This window comes from Meriones unguiculatus, chromosome 10 (genome assembly GCF_030254825.1).
Source record: "Meriones unguiculatus strain TT.TT164.6M chromosome 10, Bangor_MerUng_6.1, whole genome shotgun sequence".
NCBI classification, from domain to species: domain Eukaryota; kingdom Metazoa; phylum Chordata; class Mammalia; order Rodentia; family Muridae; genus Meriones; species Meriones unguiculatus.
The window spans coordinates 120,727,271-120,746,590 of NC_083358.1; the positions used below are offsets into that span (position 1 = coordinate 120,727,271).

The following is a 19,320-nucleotide window of genomic DNA, read 5'->3' on the forward strand; positions in this document are numbered from 1 at the left end:
AAGCAAAATCTGTCTAACAAAAGCATATTTTATAAAAAACATCTGAATGAAATGAAAGTTCATAATGCTGTTAACCAAAATAACATAAGCAAAATTATAATAGTGTTATCATTTTTAAAAGATCATAAATTTTTATGATTACATGTGTATAATAAAATCATAGGTAATTTCTATGTTGTTTATATTTGTATGAGTTTCTTAATACTTATAAAAAGCATTATTTTTGTAAGCTAAAATTAACTGCAGTGGGAATTCAGCTTCTTTTTGGATTGGTTCTTTTGTGCCCTTAGTGGTGTATTTTGTCCAAGCATATTTCTTTTGAATGTTGTAGCCTTTTTAAAATCAACAAAGGATATTATTAAGATTGTGAAATACTGTTTTGCGATCTCATTCATAGTGAATATTGTTCTTAAACAACTTTTAAGAACTTCTGTTTTTTAATACCCAACTTGACTTGTAAAATATTTTTTTGCTGTCCGTAAATTTATTTTTACTACTTTGACATAGCATATCAGGACTGATTGTGAGAGTCTGACATGTGACCCTCTCTGTGTTGTTTAAGGGTCCTGGGTCCCTCAGCATGAGACAGACACTGTCAAAAACACTCCATCAGTGGTATTTTATTCTCTCAAATAAAACATTTAAAACTAAAATAAGGAAGGCGATTGAGAAAGAAAGATGGCTATCTCTGCTACTTTTCCTTTTATTCTGTAAAATTCGGGAAAAGTAAAGGAAGAGCCTTTCCAGGACCCACAATGTGGCTGATTCCCACCTGGGCACACTAGCTTTTGGGTAGACTGAAGCTCTGGGTAGACTGACAAGCTTCTTTAGCCTCTGTTTCTCTCTAGTTGTTAAGAGGTTTATCTCTGAATCTCTGTCAGTTAGTTCACATTCCATGTATGCATGCCTGTTCCGTTCTCAATACCTGCCTCATGTGATGCATGAGAACATGTTAGAAGCTCTTCCTAGAAAGTGCCTAGGAAAAGGTTTCATTCAAGCTCAGTGTTCACAGTGCAGGTTAGCTCTTGCTTTTATTAAACACAAAGTTGTTACACAAGGACTGCATTGCATCCTTTCATCACTGTGTTTAGAAAAGCTATCTTGTTCATTCTTTTCCCATGGCTTCATACCCATTAGCCCTCCTCGCATGCGTGCAGATAAACCCACACAAGCCATATACTTATGCTTCTTTCATATGCTCCTGGACTCAGTTCCTTTCAGATTCAAATCCTGGATTTGTATACACAATACCAAGCAAGTACAATTCTTGAGAAGGAGCTGTATGAGCCAGGAATTTTTGTTTCCTAGTGTTCATATAAAATAGATTTAATAGGTTTTCCTACTTTACTGGCTGAAAACTTTAACAAGTCAATTGTTCCTGGGTAATATAAATACTACAGTTACTGTCTTGATAAAATAGACAGTTTCAACTCTGAAAATAGGTTGTCGTGTTTAATCTATTAGTATATACTCAATCTTCATTCCTCCCTTTTATTCTGGAAGCTATTGCTTCCAACACAGAGTGTAAATAGGACAGCAGGGGAGCACGATAAGGCCAGGGAATTCTTTCTTGGAAGATTCTTTTAGATTGTGCCACAGAAAGATTTTTTTTTTTTTTTAATGTTGGGGATGGAACCTATAGTTTCCACATTCCATGTACGCTTTCTACACTGAGATACATGGTTGCTACGGGTTCAGAAGCCTCTCATGATGGCCACTTCTGAGACCTCGGTAATTCATTCATTCTTCCCATCCATCTGCACTGCTTAGCAGGCCTAGGCCATGGTGAGCCCTTCAAGGAGCTCCTTCCAGGGCCCTTCTCTGTCCTCCTCTTGAGACAAACTCAAAGCATCCCTAGCCCACTCTCCTGCGCATCCTTACATCCAAGCCCAGGATACATTCACAGTAAGGTCTAATAAACTCCTTTCATATAACAGCAGAACCTCCAAGTGAACTGCCAAAGCACCTGGTCTTGTTGTCCCACTCTATAGAATTCTGAGTTTTTGTCTGGTGCGGAACTTTGCATTTCCAAGGAAAACTTCTGGCCCCATTTCCATAAAACTTGGCTCTTCCCGTCTTTTTATATGAGATACCATAGCCATAGGGAAACTGGTGGGGGCTGTTCTGACAGTCCTGAGTGGAACTTCTACATGAGTTTGATGTATATTACCTTTAACATCCTGATATCTTGACTGAAGCATCAAAGTTAAAATACACATTTAAGGAACCAATAAGACTTTTTATATCATTAAAAAAATTCTAGAACCATTTTAGTGATTTTATAAAATGTACATTCTATGGAAATTTCAAGTTAAATATAACGAAGCCCACATAAAACTGTACACAATTTAGACTTTGGGCAATAGTTGAAAATTTAAAGAGGAAAAAAATTCTGTGCAATAAAGGAGAGCAAACATTACTGACTGTCATTAGGAGGACAGTTTCTTAAATGCTGACTCTACAATTGGATTCTGAAATGAAGGGGAAGAAAGAATACTTATTTTACAATGAAGTAAAATGACCTTTTAGCTGCACAATTTGAAGTTCCACTAATGGATTTAGCTCCATCAGAAAGAAAAGTTCCATTTCATTTTCTGCCTATCATCTACAAATATAATAGATTATAATGCTAATGGAAAATTAATTGTGTAACAGTGGAAATGAGTTTGCATGAAATTAATATGTTTGAAAATAGAAGCAATCATATTTACCAAATCTGCTAAGGAGTGGAAGAAAAAGAGCAGACCTAAACAATAGTTATAACATAGTAAACCCCTAAATGCAATGGGAAACATTTTTTGGGGGGTGATTGGAACTAAAATTGGAAAACATTTTCTCTCAGGATTAGCCTACTTAAAATCAAGGATATTGCAATGCAATTTGTAAATGTAAACCACAGTCACTTTAAATCATGAACATACATTGATCCATTGAGAAATAGGCTTCTAATTCCCATTAATGTAGTTTTCAGACCCTAGAATTATGATATCTCCAGAGGAGATATGTCATAATGGAAGTACATTGTTTCATGTGTGTAAACATACAGGATTTTCTTTTTCTGATATCTGCTAATAGCTTCATTACACTACCAAAGTGGTACTTGCTCATTCTGAAGCTAGAGAGAGGACTTACAGTGCTTTCTCTGTGTAAAATGGTAATTCATTTGGTGAGCTCACAGCAGCGCACAGAGTGTCTTGCTTACCTTAATGATATTATGTGGATTAGAAGACAACAATGCAGTTGTTATTGATTTGGCAAAATATTTGGCAAAACTCAGTCTTCCCAACTAGTGAGGAAAATGACCTTTGTATGGAATTGGCACTTGAAATAAAGATTTTACCAAAAAGCTACGGGGAGCCAAAGTCTCTCTCTCTCTCAATACACACACACACACACACACACACACACACACATATATATATATACACATACCATCTACTAACCTATATACATCATTTCTCTCTCTAGGTGATGTGTGTGTGTGTGTGTGTGTGTAAAAGCTCATCACTCCTTTCTCTTTTTACACACACACACTCAGACATGCAGCTAAAAGAATCATGGTGAAATAAAGAAGGAAAAAAAAAACACCTCTGGCAAGAATAAACAATTATGGCAAGCTTGTAGGATATAAATTTAATATACAAATGTAAATTGCTTTTCTCCATAGCAGAAGTGAACAACTGAAATTTGACATAAAAACACATTACTACTAACGAGCTAATAGAACTTTTATACAGAGAAGCAGAACACATGTAGAAGAATGAATAAAACAATCAGGTAACAGTATGGAAATGCTTCCAAACATTATATAGAATATATTTCTACATTTTCATTTAGCATTTATGAATCACAATTATTCTGGAGACTATGAAATAAATCTCTAAAAATTTCAAAATAACTGGAGTTACACTCTTTGTTAATAGTTGTGAGATAATAAAACTGTAAATCAATAAGAAAAGCAATAGGAAAAAAACAGGTCTAAACACCTAGAAACATTATAACCCATTTAAAGTAATTCAAATAATTAAATATTCATAATTTATTTTATTATTGTGCATTTATCTTTTTATCCTCTCACATCTGTCAATTTTGTTTTATGTTTTCTCACACTCTGATGCCATGTATACAACTTCAGTTATTATATAATCTTAGTAACTTGGTAATTTTATAATTATAGAAGATAGCATGTTGACTCCAGTAATTTTGTTTGTTCTATATTTTAACTGTTATCAGTGTAGACATTCCTTGTCCATGAGTATTTTTTCAGAGTTTTTAAAATTCTTTATTAATTACACTTTATTCACTAGGTATCCCCCCTGTGGTTCCCTCCCTCCTCCTGTCCCAAACCTTCCCTTCCTCCCCCCTCTGCATGCATGCCCCTCCCAAGTACACTCGTAGGGGAAGTCTTCTTTTCCTTCCTTCTGATCCTAGTCTATTAGGTCTCATTGGGAGTGGCTGCATTGTGTTCTTCTCTGGTGTGGTGAGGCTCCTCCCTCCTCAGGGGAAAGTGATTAAAGAGCAGGCCAATCAGTTCATTTTAGTAGGTTTATCCTGTATTGTATGGTCTATATGAGTGAGTATATACCGTGTGTGTCTTTCTGCTTCTGGGATAGCTCATTCAGGATGGTCTTTTCCAGTTCCCACCATTTACCTGCAAATTTCATGAATTCCTTGTTTTTGATTGCTGAGTAACATTCCATTGTGTAGATATACCACAATTTCTGTATCCATTCTTCTGTTGAGGGACATCTGGGTTGTTTCCAGATTCTGGCTATTACAAATAAAGCTGCTACAAACAAACAAACAAACAAAAAACCATATTGCTATTTATGTTAGTATCTCCACAATGAAATCCTTAGATCTAACTTAAAAAACAAACAAACAAACAAACAAAAATAAAAACAAGTATGTGAGGAAATATCTAGAACAAGAAAATTCCAAAACTCTGGTTAATTAGCTCTTAAAACAAGTCAACAACAACAATAACTTTAGATAAATGAGAAGACATTCTATATTAAAAAAAATCAAATATTTAAAAAAAAACAGTTTTTTTTTCTCAAGTTGACCTGCAAAATTCATTCAATTCTATCACAAACAAAAAGCAGAAACAAAAAATAAGCCATTTTTTGTGGATAGCATTGAATGTATTTAAGATAGTATTAGAAAACTGACACCTGCAAGACTGGCTGTACAGCTTCAGCAATAATTAAAGCCTATTGTCAAAATCATAAACAAATAGAGAAATGATGAAGAGCTTCAAAACAGACCTTCTACACTCAAATGAATTTGACAAAAGAACAAAGTTAAAAAACAATGGCAACAATGGAACAGAGGTGAAACAGTGCAAGCTGTACCAAAAAAGTGATGTTTGATCAGCTAGATAAAGAATCATAAAAAAGTAAATAAATATGGATATAGACTGGAAAGCTTTCACAAAAGTGTCTTGAAATGAGCTGTAGACCAAAATGTAAAGTGTGAAACAAAAATAAACCTGGAAATGGGTTTGACGCTGTTTTTAGGTAAAACACAGATTTTCTTTGGACTGAAACTTTTGAGAAAGATCCTGCAATAGAAAAGAGACAAAATAGAACAAAATATCTATCAGGGCTTGATCAGGTGAACAAGTGCTCTCAAAGGAGCCAACAAAGAGAACAAGAGCAACTGGCTGTAAAATGGGCAAAAGTCCCAAACAGACACTTTATTGGAAAACAATATTTTAAAAAGGAGCCCATTCAATGTTACTTGCATGTATGTGTTTGGGACCAACAAGAGCCAAACCCTTAAAGAAAATGGCCTCTTCTCCCAGTAGCTATGAGTTGGCAAAAGCTCCTCAGCTAAGTTAGGGAAAAGGAGTGAAATTTTATTACCCACCTCTTCACTCCAAGGGATTCTGGGATTCTGTCTGATTTAAGCTTGCGTGGATGTTCTGCATATTGTGTCTGTAAAACACCATTTAGCTGTGTTCATCCACTGCCTCTTACTTCTAAAATCTTTTCTTCCTCTTTTCTTCTGTAACTACCAGACCTTAGAAAGAAGGCATGTGCTATTAATGTACCACTTAGTGCTAAGCATTCCAGTCTCTTATTCACTGCATGTAAAAGAACCTAAATAGACAGTGCCGGTCTCAGAGCTGCTTTTGCTATGAAGAAACACCATAACCAGAGCAATTTGGGGAGGGAAGAGTTTCTTTGGTTTATACTTCCATGTCACTGTTCATCATAAAAGGAAAGTCAGGACAGGAACACAAGCAAGGCAGGACCCTGGAGGCAGGCGCTGATTCAGAGGCCATGAAGGGGTGCTACTTACTGGCTTATCTTGGCTTGCTCATCCTGCTTTCTTATAGAACCCAGACTACCAGCCCAGGAATGGTCGCACCCACAATGGGCTGTGCCTTCCTCCCTCAATCACTAATTAAGAAAATGCCAGTCTCTTTCCGCCATCTTGGTGCCTGGGAAGGCCTGCTGGGAACAGGACTTCTAAGAAGCAGTTATGTCTGGAAGGCTGTGGTGCAAAGCCATTTTTGCTGGCTACAAGCGAGGGCTCCGGAACCAAAGACAGCGTACAGCTCTTCTTAAAATTGAAGGTGTTTATACCCGAGACGAAACTGAATTCTACCTAGGCAAGAGATGTGCTTACGTGTATAAAGCAAAAAACAATACAGTGACTCCTGGAGGCAAGGCAAACAAAACCAGAGTGATCTGGGGAAAAGTAACTCGGGCCCATGGGAACAGTGGCATGGTTCGTGCCAAATTCCGAAGCAACCTTCCTGCGAAGGCCACTGGACGCAGAATCCGTGTGATGCTGTACCCTTCCCGGATTTAAACTAATGAAAAGTAAATAAGTAAAAGTGGATTTGTAAAAAAAAAGAAAAAAGAAAATGCCAGTCTTACAGAGACATTTTCTCAGTTGAGAGTCCCTCCTTTTAATAACTCCAACTGTGTCAAGCTGATACAAAACTTTCCATCACAGTGCCCCTACTAGATTCCAGAAATGAATAATAAAGCTGGAGGGCAGGAATGGGTTACCTTTTTAGAGTTATTAGCCAGTGGTCCTATAGATTCCTGATTATTACAAAAGCTATTGTTATTATTTTTTGTTACCCTCCAAACTTGACAGTAAGATCTTATTGGTTAGGAGAAAGAAGAAAAACAAGAAAGAGGACCCAGGGTACAATGATCAATCCTCACTTAGAAAGACAAATGGGATGGGCATTGGATGTAGGAGCAAGCAAGTAACAGGACAGGAGCCTACCACAGAGAGCCTCTGAAAGACTCTACCTAGCAGTGTATCAAAGCAGATATTAAGACTCATAACTAGAGTGCAGGGAGTCAAAAAAAAGGGGGGGGGGAGTTAATATGACCTGGAGAGGACAGGAGTTCCACAAGGACCAGGGGTCTTTTATGAGACTGTTTCTCCAAAGAAGGACCATGTATGGATCCAACCTAGAACCTCTGCTCAGATGTAGCCCTTGGTAGCTCAGTACCCGAGTGGGTACCCTAATAAGGGCAATAGGGACTGTTTCTGACATAAACTCAATGGCGGGCTCTTTGACACCCCCCCCCCGCACCCCGGGGGAGGAGCAGCCCTGCTAGGCCACAGAGGAGGACTTTGCAGCCAGTCCTGAAGACACCTGATAAACCAGTATCAGATGAAAGGGGAGGAGGTTCTCCCTTACCAGTGGACTTGGAAAGGGGCAGGGAGAAGATGAGGATGGGAGGGTGGGGTCAGGAGGGAAAGAGGGAGTGGGATACATCAGGGATACAAAGTTAACAAACTGTAACTAATATTAAAAAAATAAAAATTAAAAAAATATTTTATATAAAAAAAGAGAGACCACATCCTTGAGTAATAGAATTTGGAGAAATCAAGCTGGTACCTGGAAGCTTAATCCCTACTGCTCAGTTTTCATCATGTATGAAGGTGGGAAGCATGCTAACAGAGGAGCAAGGTAATCATCGTCTTACCCAGCTTTAACCCTGAAAGCCACAATAATGGCCGACGTGATAAGACATATCCACAGGCACAAATGTCGTGGGAATAAACAGCCCCTTTCTGATTGGATTTATGACCCACTCCATAATCTGAAACGCATACCTATCACTGCTGTTGAGGCCAAGACCATGTGGATAGAACGGTCCTTGGGGAGAATCTACTACCATTATAGTATTTTTTGTTGTTGTTTTTACAGATATCCTTTATCGGTTTAAGAAAAGTCTCTTCTATTTTCAGTACATTGTTAAAAACTTTCATGAATAATAGTTGGATACAGCCAAAATTTCTGCATCTACTGAGAAGTTGCCCTGCATTGAAAGAAAGTATTATATTGCATTATGGATAGCCCAGGAAAAGATCAAAATTCAAAAATTTGAGGTACAACTTCTAAATATGTATCCTTTTTAGACCACTGTAATATCTAAAAAGTGTTAACTCAAACCATTCTATGTTGGGACTATGTGTATTTTACTCTATATTAATATAAATAAAACAATTATAACTTCATATCCTCCAGAAATATTAAATGTTAATTATTTAATGATCCTTTTAATCTTCAATAGTGTTGATAATGTTGCAGTCTATCTTGAACTATTTTATTTCCATGCACTAAAATATTTGCTAGTTTTCAAATTTGCAGGCAAATGGTAGGATCTAGAAAAGATCATTCTGAGTGAAGTATCCCAGAAGGAGAAAGACAAACACGGTATATACTCACTTATGTAGACCTATAAGATATGACAAACATAATGAAATCTATACACCTAAAAAAGATAATCAATTGAGCGGACATGGGGTAAGATGATCAATCCTCGTTTAGAAAGACAGATGGGATGTGCATTGAACGTATGACAGGAGTCTACTGAGCGCATCTGAAAGACTCTAACTAGCAGTGTTTTCAAAGCAAAGACTCATGACCAAACCTTTGGCAGAGTACAGGGAATCATAAGAAAGAAGGGGAGTTAGTCTGATGGGGAAAGGATAGGAGCTCCAAAAGGACCATTATAGTATTAAATGGACATGACTCCTAATGATTTATTGTTAAGTCCATAGACTAGTGCATCATTCAGCTTTAATCAGAGAAGATTCTTTCTGAAGTAGATGGCAGTTACTGAGATAAACTAAAATAAAAAAATTTAAAGAGAGAAAGATTCTTTGGGGGGAAAAAAGAACATCAAGTATACTCTGCCTCAGTAGAGGGTAACTTTTATTGTTATAGCGTCAAGTGATATGCAAATAAATGCCATCTGGTTGTTTTATGGGTTCCCAGACACTCAGGTATCTGAGTGACAAATATAGCAAACATGCAGCAGTTGGTGTGAGCAGCCTGAAGCAAGTCCTACATTTTCAACAGAAGATCATTCAAACATCCAGGGTTGAGAATGAGGAAACAAGTGTATGTACATTTACTACCCTAGAGCTGTGGTTGGCAGATGACTGTCTCTTTGGGCTAGAATATGTGCATGCGTGCATGTATGTGTGTATGTGTGTGTGTGTGTGTGTGTGTGTGTGTGCGTACATGGGTGTGTATGTGTGTCTTGCATAATTTTCAATTTTAATATACATGAAAGAAGCTGGTATAAGGACAAGAATGATTACATAACTTCTCTTTCTTTTGTTAAACTTGTGATATTTATTTGCATTATTGCATTATTATCAAATTTCTAACTTGAACATTTGCATTAATTCTTTCTCCATCCTCTTCTTCTCAACTTCCTATTTTTTTTCATTGTTCAAAAAAAATAATTATAAAGGGTCTTTTTTGCAATATCTAAACAGAAGGAAGTCATGTTTAAATAGGGAAATTACTTTGTTGAATCAATTCTCTCTCTCTCTCTCTCTCTCTCTCTATCTATCTATCTATATATATATTATAATTTTCCTTGTCTGAAATATAAAAAGACAGAATTTCTTTTAGGAATGCATGGTTCAAATGCCACAGTGCAATTTGGACATTTCTCTGTTTAATAAGAGAACTGTTCTGTTTTGAGCACAAAATGTTCTAACAGGTTCATGTATACTTGGTTCCTTTCTGCTGTCTTCATTTTGGGAGATGGGAATCTTAGGGAATGGGACTCTGTTGGAAGACATAGATTTCCAGGCTGTGCCTCTGAAGGTAGCATCTGTGCTTGGTCCTTTGTCTCTCCTCCATCTCTCGTTCATTGGCGGTTGTTATGATGTCACCAGATGCTGCCACAGGTTTTCTCATTAGGGTCTTCTGCTTCAAGGTGAACCAGAGTCACATGATCACAACCAAACTCTCTGAAACTATAAGCCAAATAAATCCTTCCTTCCTGAAGCCACTTTTCTCAGCTATTTGGTCAAAGTGATACAATGCCAACTAACAAAAAGAGCCTTTGAGTTAATTCAGATAGTATTTAAGATGATCCATATTTTCTTCAACTAACATACACAAGAAATCTTTTTATAGTGTCATTAAAGGATTATCAGTCTTAGTGTTATGAGCATTTAGGCAAATAAATATGTGTTTGCTTGAAAGCTTATGGCTCAATTTGTGGCTTTCGGAGTGAATTTCTGCTATCAGGACTTTGTTTGATATGAATATATACTCATATACACTCACCACTGATGAATTCTCTAGATCATAGCGAGAATGTCAACATTTTTTGGTGGATTTCTGCCACAGAGTTTGCACTAAATTATTTTTAATGAATTCCCATTTTTAAAAACACTCCAGATTGTTGGCTGCCCTTCACGCCATGTGGATTTAACCAATTTAGCAGTGGGTGTTGACAATGTTCAGTGTTTAAAAAATAATGATCACAAAGGAGGAGTGTGGAACACCACTTCCATAAGGGCTGAGTGGATGATTAGCAATCAAGACCATGCTGTGCTTTTTGCTTCCTATCTTATAAAGGTCATGCGCAAGGAACAGTTTCTGTTTTACAAAATCTTCAGGTTCAGGTGAGAGTTTTGTTGTTTTGATTTTGTTAAGTGTACAGAATTGTATCCAGTGTTTTTGTTTTTGTTTTCTTCTTCTTTTTTTTATATAGAAATGTGAAAGTTCAAGAAAAAAAAGAGTACAGAAAAGGTAAACAGCAATCTGAACAAGAACATTTGTTTAACCATGTTCATAGCAGCTTTATTTTATTTTATTTTATTTTATTTTATTAATTACACTTTATTCATTTTGTATCCCCCCATAAGCCTCTCCCTCCTCCCCTCCCAGTCTTACCCTCCCTCTCCTTTCTTCACGAATGCCCCTCCCCAAGTCCACTGATAGGGGAGGTCCTCCTCTCCTTCCTTCTGATCTTAGTCTATCAGATCACATCAGGAGTGGCTGCATTGTCATCTACTGTGGCCTGGTAAGGCTGCTGCCCCCTCAGGGGGAGGTGATCAAAGAGCAGGCCAATCAGATTAAGTCAGAGACAGTCCCTCTTCCCATTACTAAGTAACCCACTTGGACACTAAACTGCCATGGGCTACATCTGTGCAGGGATTCCAGGTTATTTCCATGTCTGGTGCTTGGTTGGAGTATGAGTCTCTGGGAAGACCCCTGTGTTCAAATTTTCTGGTTCTGTTGCTCTCCTTGTGGAGTTCCTGTCCTCTCCAGATCTTATATTTCCCACTTCTTACATAAGATTCCATGCACTCTGCCCAACAGTTGGCCATAAGTCTCAGCATCTGCTTTGATAGTCTACAGGGCAGAGCCTTTCAGAGGCCCTCTGTGGCAGTTTCCTAGGTTGTTTCCTGTTTTCTTCTGCTGCTGATGTCCATCTTCTTTGCCTTTCAGGATTGAGTGTTTTAGTCAGGGTCCTCTCTCTCTCTTGATTAGATTCTTTAGATGTACAGATTTTAGTAGGTTTATCCTATGTTATATGTCTATATGAGTAAGTATATACTATGTGTGTCTTTCTGCTTCTGGGACAGCTCACTCAGGATGATCCTTTCCAGGTCCACCATTTACCTGCAAATTTCATGATTTCCTTATTTTTCATTGTAGAGTAATACTCCATTGGGTAGATGTACCACAATTTCTGCATCCATTCTTCAGTTGAGGAGCATCTGGGCTGCTTCCAGCTTCTGGCTATTACAAATAAAGCTGCTACAAACATGGTTGAGCAAATGTCCTTATTGTGTACTTGAGCCTCTTTTGGATATATTCCTAGGGGTTATATGGCTGCATCTTGAGGAAGCACTATTCCTAGTTGTCTGAGAAAGCATCAGATAGATTTCCAGAGTGGTTGTACAAGTTTACATTCCCACCAGCAGTGGGGGAGGGTTCCCCTTTCTCCACAGTCTCTCTAGCATGTGCTGTCACTTGAGTTTTTCATCTTGGCCATTCTGATGGGTGTAAGGTGAAATCTCAGGGTCGTTTTGATTTGCATTTCCCTAATGGCTAATGACATTGGGCATTTCTTTAAGTGTTTCTCTGCCATTTGATATTCCTCAACAGAGAATTCTCTGTTTAGCTCTGTTCCCCTTTTTAATTGGACTTGGTTTGTTGCTTTTCAACTTCTTTAGTTCTTTATATATACTGGATATTAACCCTCTGTCAGATAAAGGGTTGGTGAAGATTCTTTCCCAATCTGTAGGCAGTTGGTTTGTTTTGATGACAGTGTCCTTTGCTTTACAGAAGATTTTCAGTTTCATGAGATCCCATTTATTGATTGTTGCTTTTAGAGCCTGAGCTGTTGGTTTTCTGTCCAGGAAGTTGTCTCCTGTGCTAATGAGTTCTAGGGTTTTCCCCACTTTTTCTTCTAACCGATTTAATGTGTCTGGTTTTATGTTGAGGTCTTTGATCCATTTGGACTTCAGTTTTGGGCAGGGTGATAATTATGGATCTATTTGCATTTTTCTACATGTAGACATTCAGTTAGACCAGCACTATTTGTTGAAGATGCTGTCTTTTTTCCATTGTATGGTTTTGACATCTTTGTCAAAGATCAGGTGTCCATAAGTGTGTGGGTTTATTTCTGGGTCTTCTGCTCGGTTCCATTGATCCACCATTCTGTTTCTATGCCAGTACCATGCAGTTTTTATAACATTTGCTCTATAGTACAGCTTAAGATCAGGTATGGAGATACCTCCAGAAGATCTTTTATTGTAGAGGATTGTTTTAGCAAGTCTGGGTTTCTTGTGATTCCATATGAAGGTGAGAATTTTTCTTTCCAGGTCTGTAAAGAATTTTGTTGGTAATTTGATGGGAATTACCTTGAATCTGTAGATTGCTTTTGGTAAGATGGCCATTTTTACTATATTAATCCTGCCAAGCCATGAGCATGGGAGATCTTTCCATCTTCTGATATCTTCTTCTAATTTTTTCTTCAAAGACTTGAAATTTTTTTTTCATACAAGTCTTTGGCTTGATTGGTTAGGGTTACACCAAGGTACTTTATGTCATTTGTGGCTATTGTGAAGTTTGCTCTTTCCCTAATTTCTTTTTCTGCTGTTTTGTCTTTTGTATACAGGAGGACTACTGATCTTTTTGAGTTAATTTTGTATCCGGCAACTTTGCAGAAGGTGTATATCAGCTGTAGGAGTTCCCTGATAGAGTTTTTGGGGTCACTTATGTATACTATCATATCATCTGCAAATAGTGATAATTTAACTTTTTCCTTTCCAATGTATCCCCTTGATCTCCTTCAACTGTCTTATTGCTCTAGCAAGGACTTCCAGAACTATGATGAAGAGATATGGAAAGAGTGGGCAGCCTTGTCTTGTCCCTGATTTCAGTGGAATTGCTTTAAGTTTCTCTCTGTTCAGTTTGGTTTTGGCTATAGGCTTGCTGTATATCACCTTTACTATGTGTAGATATGTGCCTGTATTTCTGATCGCTCGAATACTTTAAACATGAATGGATGTTGTATTTTGTCAAATGCTTTTTCAGCATCTAGGGAGATTATAATGTGTTTTTTTTTTATTCAGTTTGTTAATATGGTGGATGACATTGATGGATTTCCATATTTTGAACCACCCCTGCATACCTGGGATGAAGCCTACTTGGTCATGGTGGATAATATCTTTGATGTGTTCTTTTATTCAGTTTGCAAGTAATTTGTTGAGTTTTTTTGCCTCAATGTTCATAAGGGAGATTGGCCTGAAATTCTCTTTCTTTGTTGGGTCTTTTTGAGGTTTAGGTACCAAGGTGACTGTGGCTTCATAGAATGAGTTTGGTAATGTTCTTTCTGTTTCGATTTTGTGGAATAGTTTGAAAAGAATTGGAGTTAGCTCTTCTTTGAATGTCTGATAGAAATCTGCACTGAAATCATCTGGTCCTGGGCTTTTTTTGGATGGGAGACTTTCAATGACTGCTTCTATTTCCTTGTGGGATATAGGACTATTTAATTGATTTAGGTAGTCCTGATTCAGCTTTGGTAAGTTGAATCGATCAAGAAAATTGTCCATTTCATTTAGATTTGCAAATTTTGTGGCATACAGACTTTTGAAGTAAGTCCTAATGATTGTTTGGATTTCCTCAGTGTCTGTGGTTATGTCCCCCTTTTCATTTCTGATTTTGTTGATTTGGATAGTGTCTCACTGCCTTATAGTTAGCTTGGCTAAGGGTTTGTCTATCTTGTTTATTTTCTCAAAGAACCAGCTCTTCTCTGGGTCCAAAGCCCCAGGTCCTGCCTCTGAGAAAAAGGTATTGGATGGGTCTGATGCTCTTTGGGTGGATGACACCTAAACGAACATCGGTACAAAGTCCCAATTTATGTCTAATATCAGAGATCAGACCTCTACTCTTGCCTGATGCGTCTAAAACAAAAAGGGGGAACTGTAGAGAGCTGCGGAATGCTATGCCTTAAAGATGGAGCTGGTTTCCGCCTTCCACCTTCCCGATGGTGAGTGCTCTCTGTCACGAACAATTCCACATTTGGCTAAGGCTGAGGATCTGGCTTGCTTCCATGTATGTGGACCTATCTGCATTGCCCACGTGGCACGCCTGGGTTGGCTACCCAGAGGCTATTTAAGCTGTGGGCTGGCTTTCCCCAGGGTCCAAGGATTGTTCAAGGTTTCTGAATAAACTGCATTGAAAAAAAAAAAAAAATAACCAGCTCTTGGTTTCATCGATTCTTTGAATTGTTTTATTTGTTTCTAATTGATTGATTTCAGCCCTGAGTTTGATTATTTCCAGCCATCTACTCCTTTTTTGGTGTGTCTGCTTCTTATTTTTCTAGGTTTTTAAGTGAGCCATTAAGTTGCTTGAATGAGCTGTCTCGAATTTCTTCTTGAAGGCACTTAGTGCTATGAACTTTCCTCTTAGCACTGCTTTCATTGTGTCCCACTAGTTTGGGTATGTTGTGTCTTCATTATCATTGAGTTCTAGGAAGACTTTAATTTCTTTCTTTATTTCTTCCCTGACCCAGCTGTCATTTAGTAGCAAGTTGTTCAATTTCCATGTGTGTGAAGGCTTTTTGCTATTTCTATTGTTGTTGAGGTCCAGCTTCATTCCATGGTGATCAGACAGGATACAGGGGATTATTTCAATCTTCATGTATCTATTGAGGCTTGCTTTGTGACCAACTATATGGTCTATTTTGGAGAAGGTTCCATGAGGTGCTGAGAAGAAGGTAAATTCTTTTGTGTTTGGGTGTAAGGTTCTGTAAATGTCTGTTAGGTCCATTTGATTCATGACCCCTGTTAGAGAAATTGTTTCTTTGTTTAATTTCTGTTTTGTTGACCTGTCCTTTGTTGAGAGTGGGGTGTTGAAGTCTCCCACTATTTTATGTGTGATTTAAGTTTTATCAATGTTTCTTTTACAAATGTGGATACCCTTATATTTGGGGCATAGATATTCAGGATTGTGATGTATTCCTTGTGGAATTTTCCCTTGATGAGTATGAAGTGTCTTTCCCCATCTCTTTTGATTAATTTTGGTTGAAAGTCTATTTTATCAGATATTAGAATGGCTACTCCTCCTTGCTTCTTGGGTCCATTTGCTTGGAAAGCCGTCTTCCAGCCCTTTACCCTCAGGTAATGTCTATCTTTGTGACTTAGGTTTGTTTCTTTTATGCAAAATTGCTGGGTTTCATTTATGCATCCATTCTGTTAGTCTGTGTCTTTTTATTGGAGAATTGAGTCCATTGATGTTAAGAGAGATTAATGACCAGTGGCTGTTAGATCCTTTGAATTTGATGTTGGCTGTGGTCATAAGGTTGTGTGCTTGGTTGCTTTTTGTTTTACTGTAGTGAGGTTAATTATTTCCTGTGTTTTCTTGAAAGTAGCTAGTTTTCTTGGGTTGTAGTTTCCTTCTAGTGTCTTCTGTAGCACTGGATTTGTGTGTAGGTATTGTTGAAATTTGTTTTTGTCATTGAATATCTTGTTTTCTCCATCTATGAGGACTGAGAGTTTTGCTAGGTATAGTAGCCTGGGCTGACATCTGTGTTATCTTAGGGTCTGCATGATATCCATCCAGGCCCTTCTGGCTTTCATAGTCTTTGTTGCCCCCGAAGGGAGGAGCAGTCATGTTAGGCCACAGAGGAGGGCTTTGCAGCCAGTCCTGAAGATACCTGATAAAACAGGATCAGATGAATGGGGAGGAGGTCCCCCCTATCAGTGGACTTGGAAAGGGGCACGGTGGAGATGAGGGAGGGAGGGAGGGACTGGGAGGGAATGAGGGATCGGGACAAGGCTGGGATACAGAGTTAATAAAATGTAACTGATAAAAATAAAAAAAAAAAAGAAAAGTCAGGTGTGATTCTAATGGGTTTGCATTATATGTTACTTGGCCTTTTTCCCTTGCAGCTTTTAGTATTTTTTCTTTGTTCTGTATACTTACTGTTTTGATTATTTTGTGACAGGAGGATTTTCTTTTCTGGTCTAATTTATTAGGTGTTCTGCAGGCCTCTTGTATTCTTATTGGCCTCTCCTTTAAGTTGGGGAAATTTTCTTCAATGATTTTGTTGAAAATATTTTCTGGGCCTTGGAGCAAGGAATCTTCTTTTTCCTCTATTCCTATTATTCTTAGGTTTTGTATTTTATGTTGTCTTGAATTTCTTGGACTGTCTGTGTCAGGAATTTTTTTTAGATTTAACATTTTCTTTGACAGATACATCTATTTCTTCCATTGTATCTTCCACACCTGAGATTCTTTCTTCCATCTCTTGTAGTCTATTTATTATGCTAATCTCTGTCTTCCTGTTTTCTTCCTTAAGTTCTTTCCCTCCACAATTTCCTCCATTTGTGTTTTCTTTAATTTTTCAAATTCTATCTTTGTCTTAACAATCCTCTGTTTCTTTTATTTCTTTCAGTGATTTAAGCATTTCCTCTCCAAAGGCCACAAACTGTTTGGCTGCAACTTCCTGTATTTCTTTACGGATGGCCATAATCTGTTTGAGTTTATCTTCATCTAGATCTTTATGCATTTTTTTTTTGTTTCCTCTGTTTTCCTCTTCATGAGCATAGATGTTAGGTCATCTTGAATTTCAATTATGCTGGGGTGTCCAGGGCTACTTGCCCCTGGATAACTGGGTTCTGTAGATGCCATATTGCTCTCTTTTGTTGGTTGAGCTTTTATGCTGACCTCTACCCATTGGGCTACCTTAGGTGTTTGGAGTTTATTTCTGGTGGTTCCTGGAATTCTGTGGTGGAGAGAATCCCCTTGGCAGGAAGATGGTTTTTCCTGAAGGAAGACTTCTCAGCTTTTTGGGTATAGTCACTGGATGTCCGGTGTTTTTCAGGAGTTGCCGCTGCTAACCTCAGGCATAGAGAACCGAGTGGTAACTGTGGTCCTTGTTAGTCAAGAGGGCTCTCCTCTCACCTGGAGAAGTCCTGGAGACAGCTGCCCTGCTTCTGGGTTTCTTGCTGTAAATTTAGTGATCTGCTGCTGTAACCTATGTGTCCCATGGTTTGGTCAGTTTTGTTAGGGATAACTGGTTGCCCATGGAGCAGTATCTGGTGGTTGATGTCGGGGATTCTGGGCTCTTGTAGGTCTGAGGTTGGGGCTCTGTGCCCCAGTACCCAAGTGGTAATCTGTGGCGGGCAGGTACCACTCTCCTGGTAACAGCAGGCTATCTGGTGCACAGCAGGTCCCTGGGTTGGGCCAGTCTGAGGGGCCTTTTCCAGGGATATACTGGGTGGCCTAAGTCTGTCCCCTTTGCTTCGTTCCCTGTGAGGATTTCTCCCGACAGTGACTCCCAGTCTCTGGTGCCCTGGGGCACACAGCTCTGTCTGAGCTGGAGAGCTGGGTGTGCAGCAACTGTCTGTGCTCTCGGCTGGAGCCCAGTTCAGTGATGGTGGCTCATACCCACCAGTCTGTGAGAGTTTTTCCAGTGAAAGACTGGGTGACCCAAGTTAGTACCATTTCCCTTCTTCCCTGTGGGGTTTTCTCATGATGGGAACTCCCAGTCTCTGGTGGGTTTTTTTGTGCCCACTGATCAGCCTAGGAAGGTGATCAGGACATGCAGGCGTGTGGCTCTGGTCTAAGGACCTAATGCCTGTGCGATCCGGGATGTCTTCAGGGTTCTGGCTGGGTGATCTGAGAGTGGACCCAACTGGTTCCCATGCTGTGGGGGTTTCTCCTCACCTGGAAAACATGATCGCTGTTGTTTTACGGCCCAGAGTTCAGTCTCTTGGTCGCTGTACGAAAAATGTCCTGCTCCTCAGATGCAGTGTTCTTCTGGAGCTACCATCTTGTCCTCCCCCCCAATCCAGTGTGTTTTAAAGTCTACAGAAGGACTTAAAATTGATACATTGTCTTAAGAATGGCTTCAATGTAAACTTACACCTAATTCATTTTCTTATACTATTTTCCTTGAGACCAGCATTTGAAAGATTCTAGGTAAATTATGAAACAATTTAAAATATTTATTTGGAAACACTTCTTTAATCAGGGAGCTTTTTAAACTTTTTTTCATTTTGAGCTAATTGCTAGTTCCTAAGAGGTGTGATAGGCACTCTCCCACATCCGTCTCCCTTCTTTACACTGATATTTTTCTTTTGTTTATGGAAACAACATCTTATATGCAGATCTGTCCAAGCTGAGCACACTGGATTTCCTTTCAGGACCCTGTCATTCCACTCTCCCATTGTAATAAGGACCTATTTCCCCTACTCCCCATTGCCACCAAATATAGAACTTTAGGTTCTGTAGTCACCCCAGTGGTGACTCAGAACTCATCAATTTTAGTTAAATTCTTCTGCTTGGATTTTCCCTCACTATCTAGGGACTACACCCATTGTACTGACATTTAAATTCAATTGACTTAATCATTTCTTGTAAACACTTTGAAAATATCAGTTAAAATGACAGTGTTGTCACTTAAATTATAACATGACCTCTATGTTATTAATCTCTGATCCCTGGATATAAGATAAAATCAATGAGTGAGGAAATGAGATATATCCACTGTGAGTTATCATTAT

At 38.5% G+C, this 19,320-nt stretch overlaps 2 protein-coding genes across 12 annotated transcripts in view; both read left to right on the forward strand.

The window, feature by feature from the left end:
- The window catches only part of Inpp4b (inositol polyphosphate-4-phosphatase type II B), a 796,958-nt gene that overhangs the window by 305,346 nt on the left and 472,292 nt on the right, over positions 1-19,320 (forward strand). The window lies entirely within an intron of this gene.
- Positions 6,442-7,218, forward strand: LOC110565655 (large ribosomal subunit protein eL33-like). Its single transcript, XM_060393321.1, has one exon. The coding sequence runs from the start codon at positions 6,490-6,492 to the stop codon at positions 6,820-6,822; it is 333 nt and encodes a 110-aa protein (XP_060249304.1). The 5' UTR covers positions 6,442-6,489; the 3' UTR covers positions 6,823-7,218.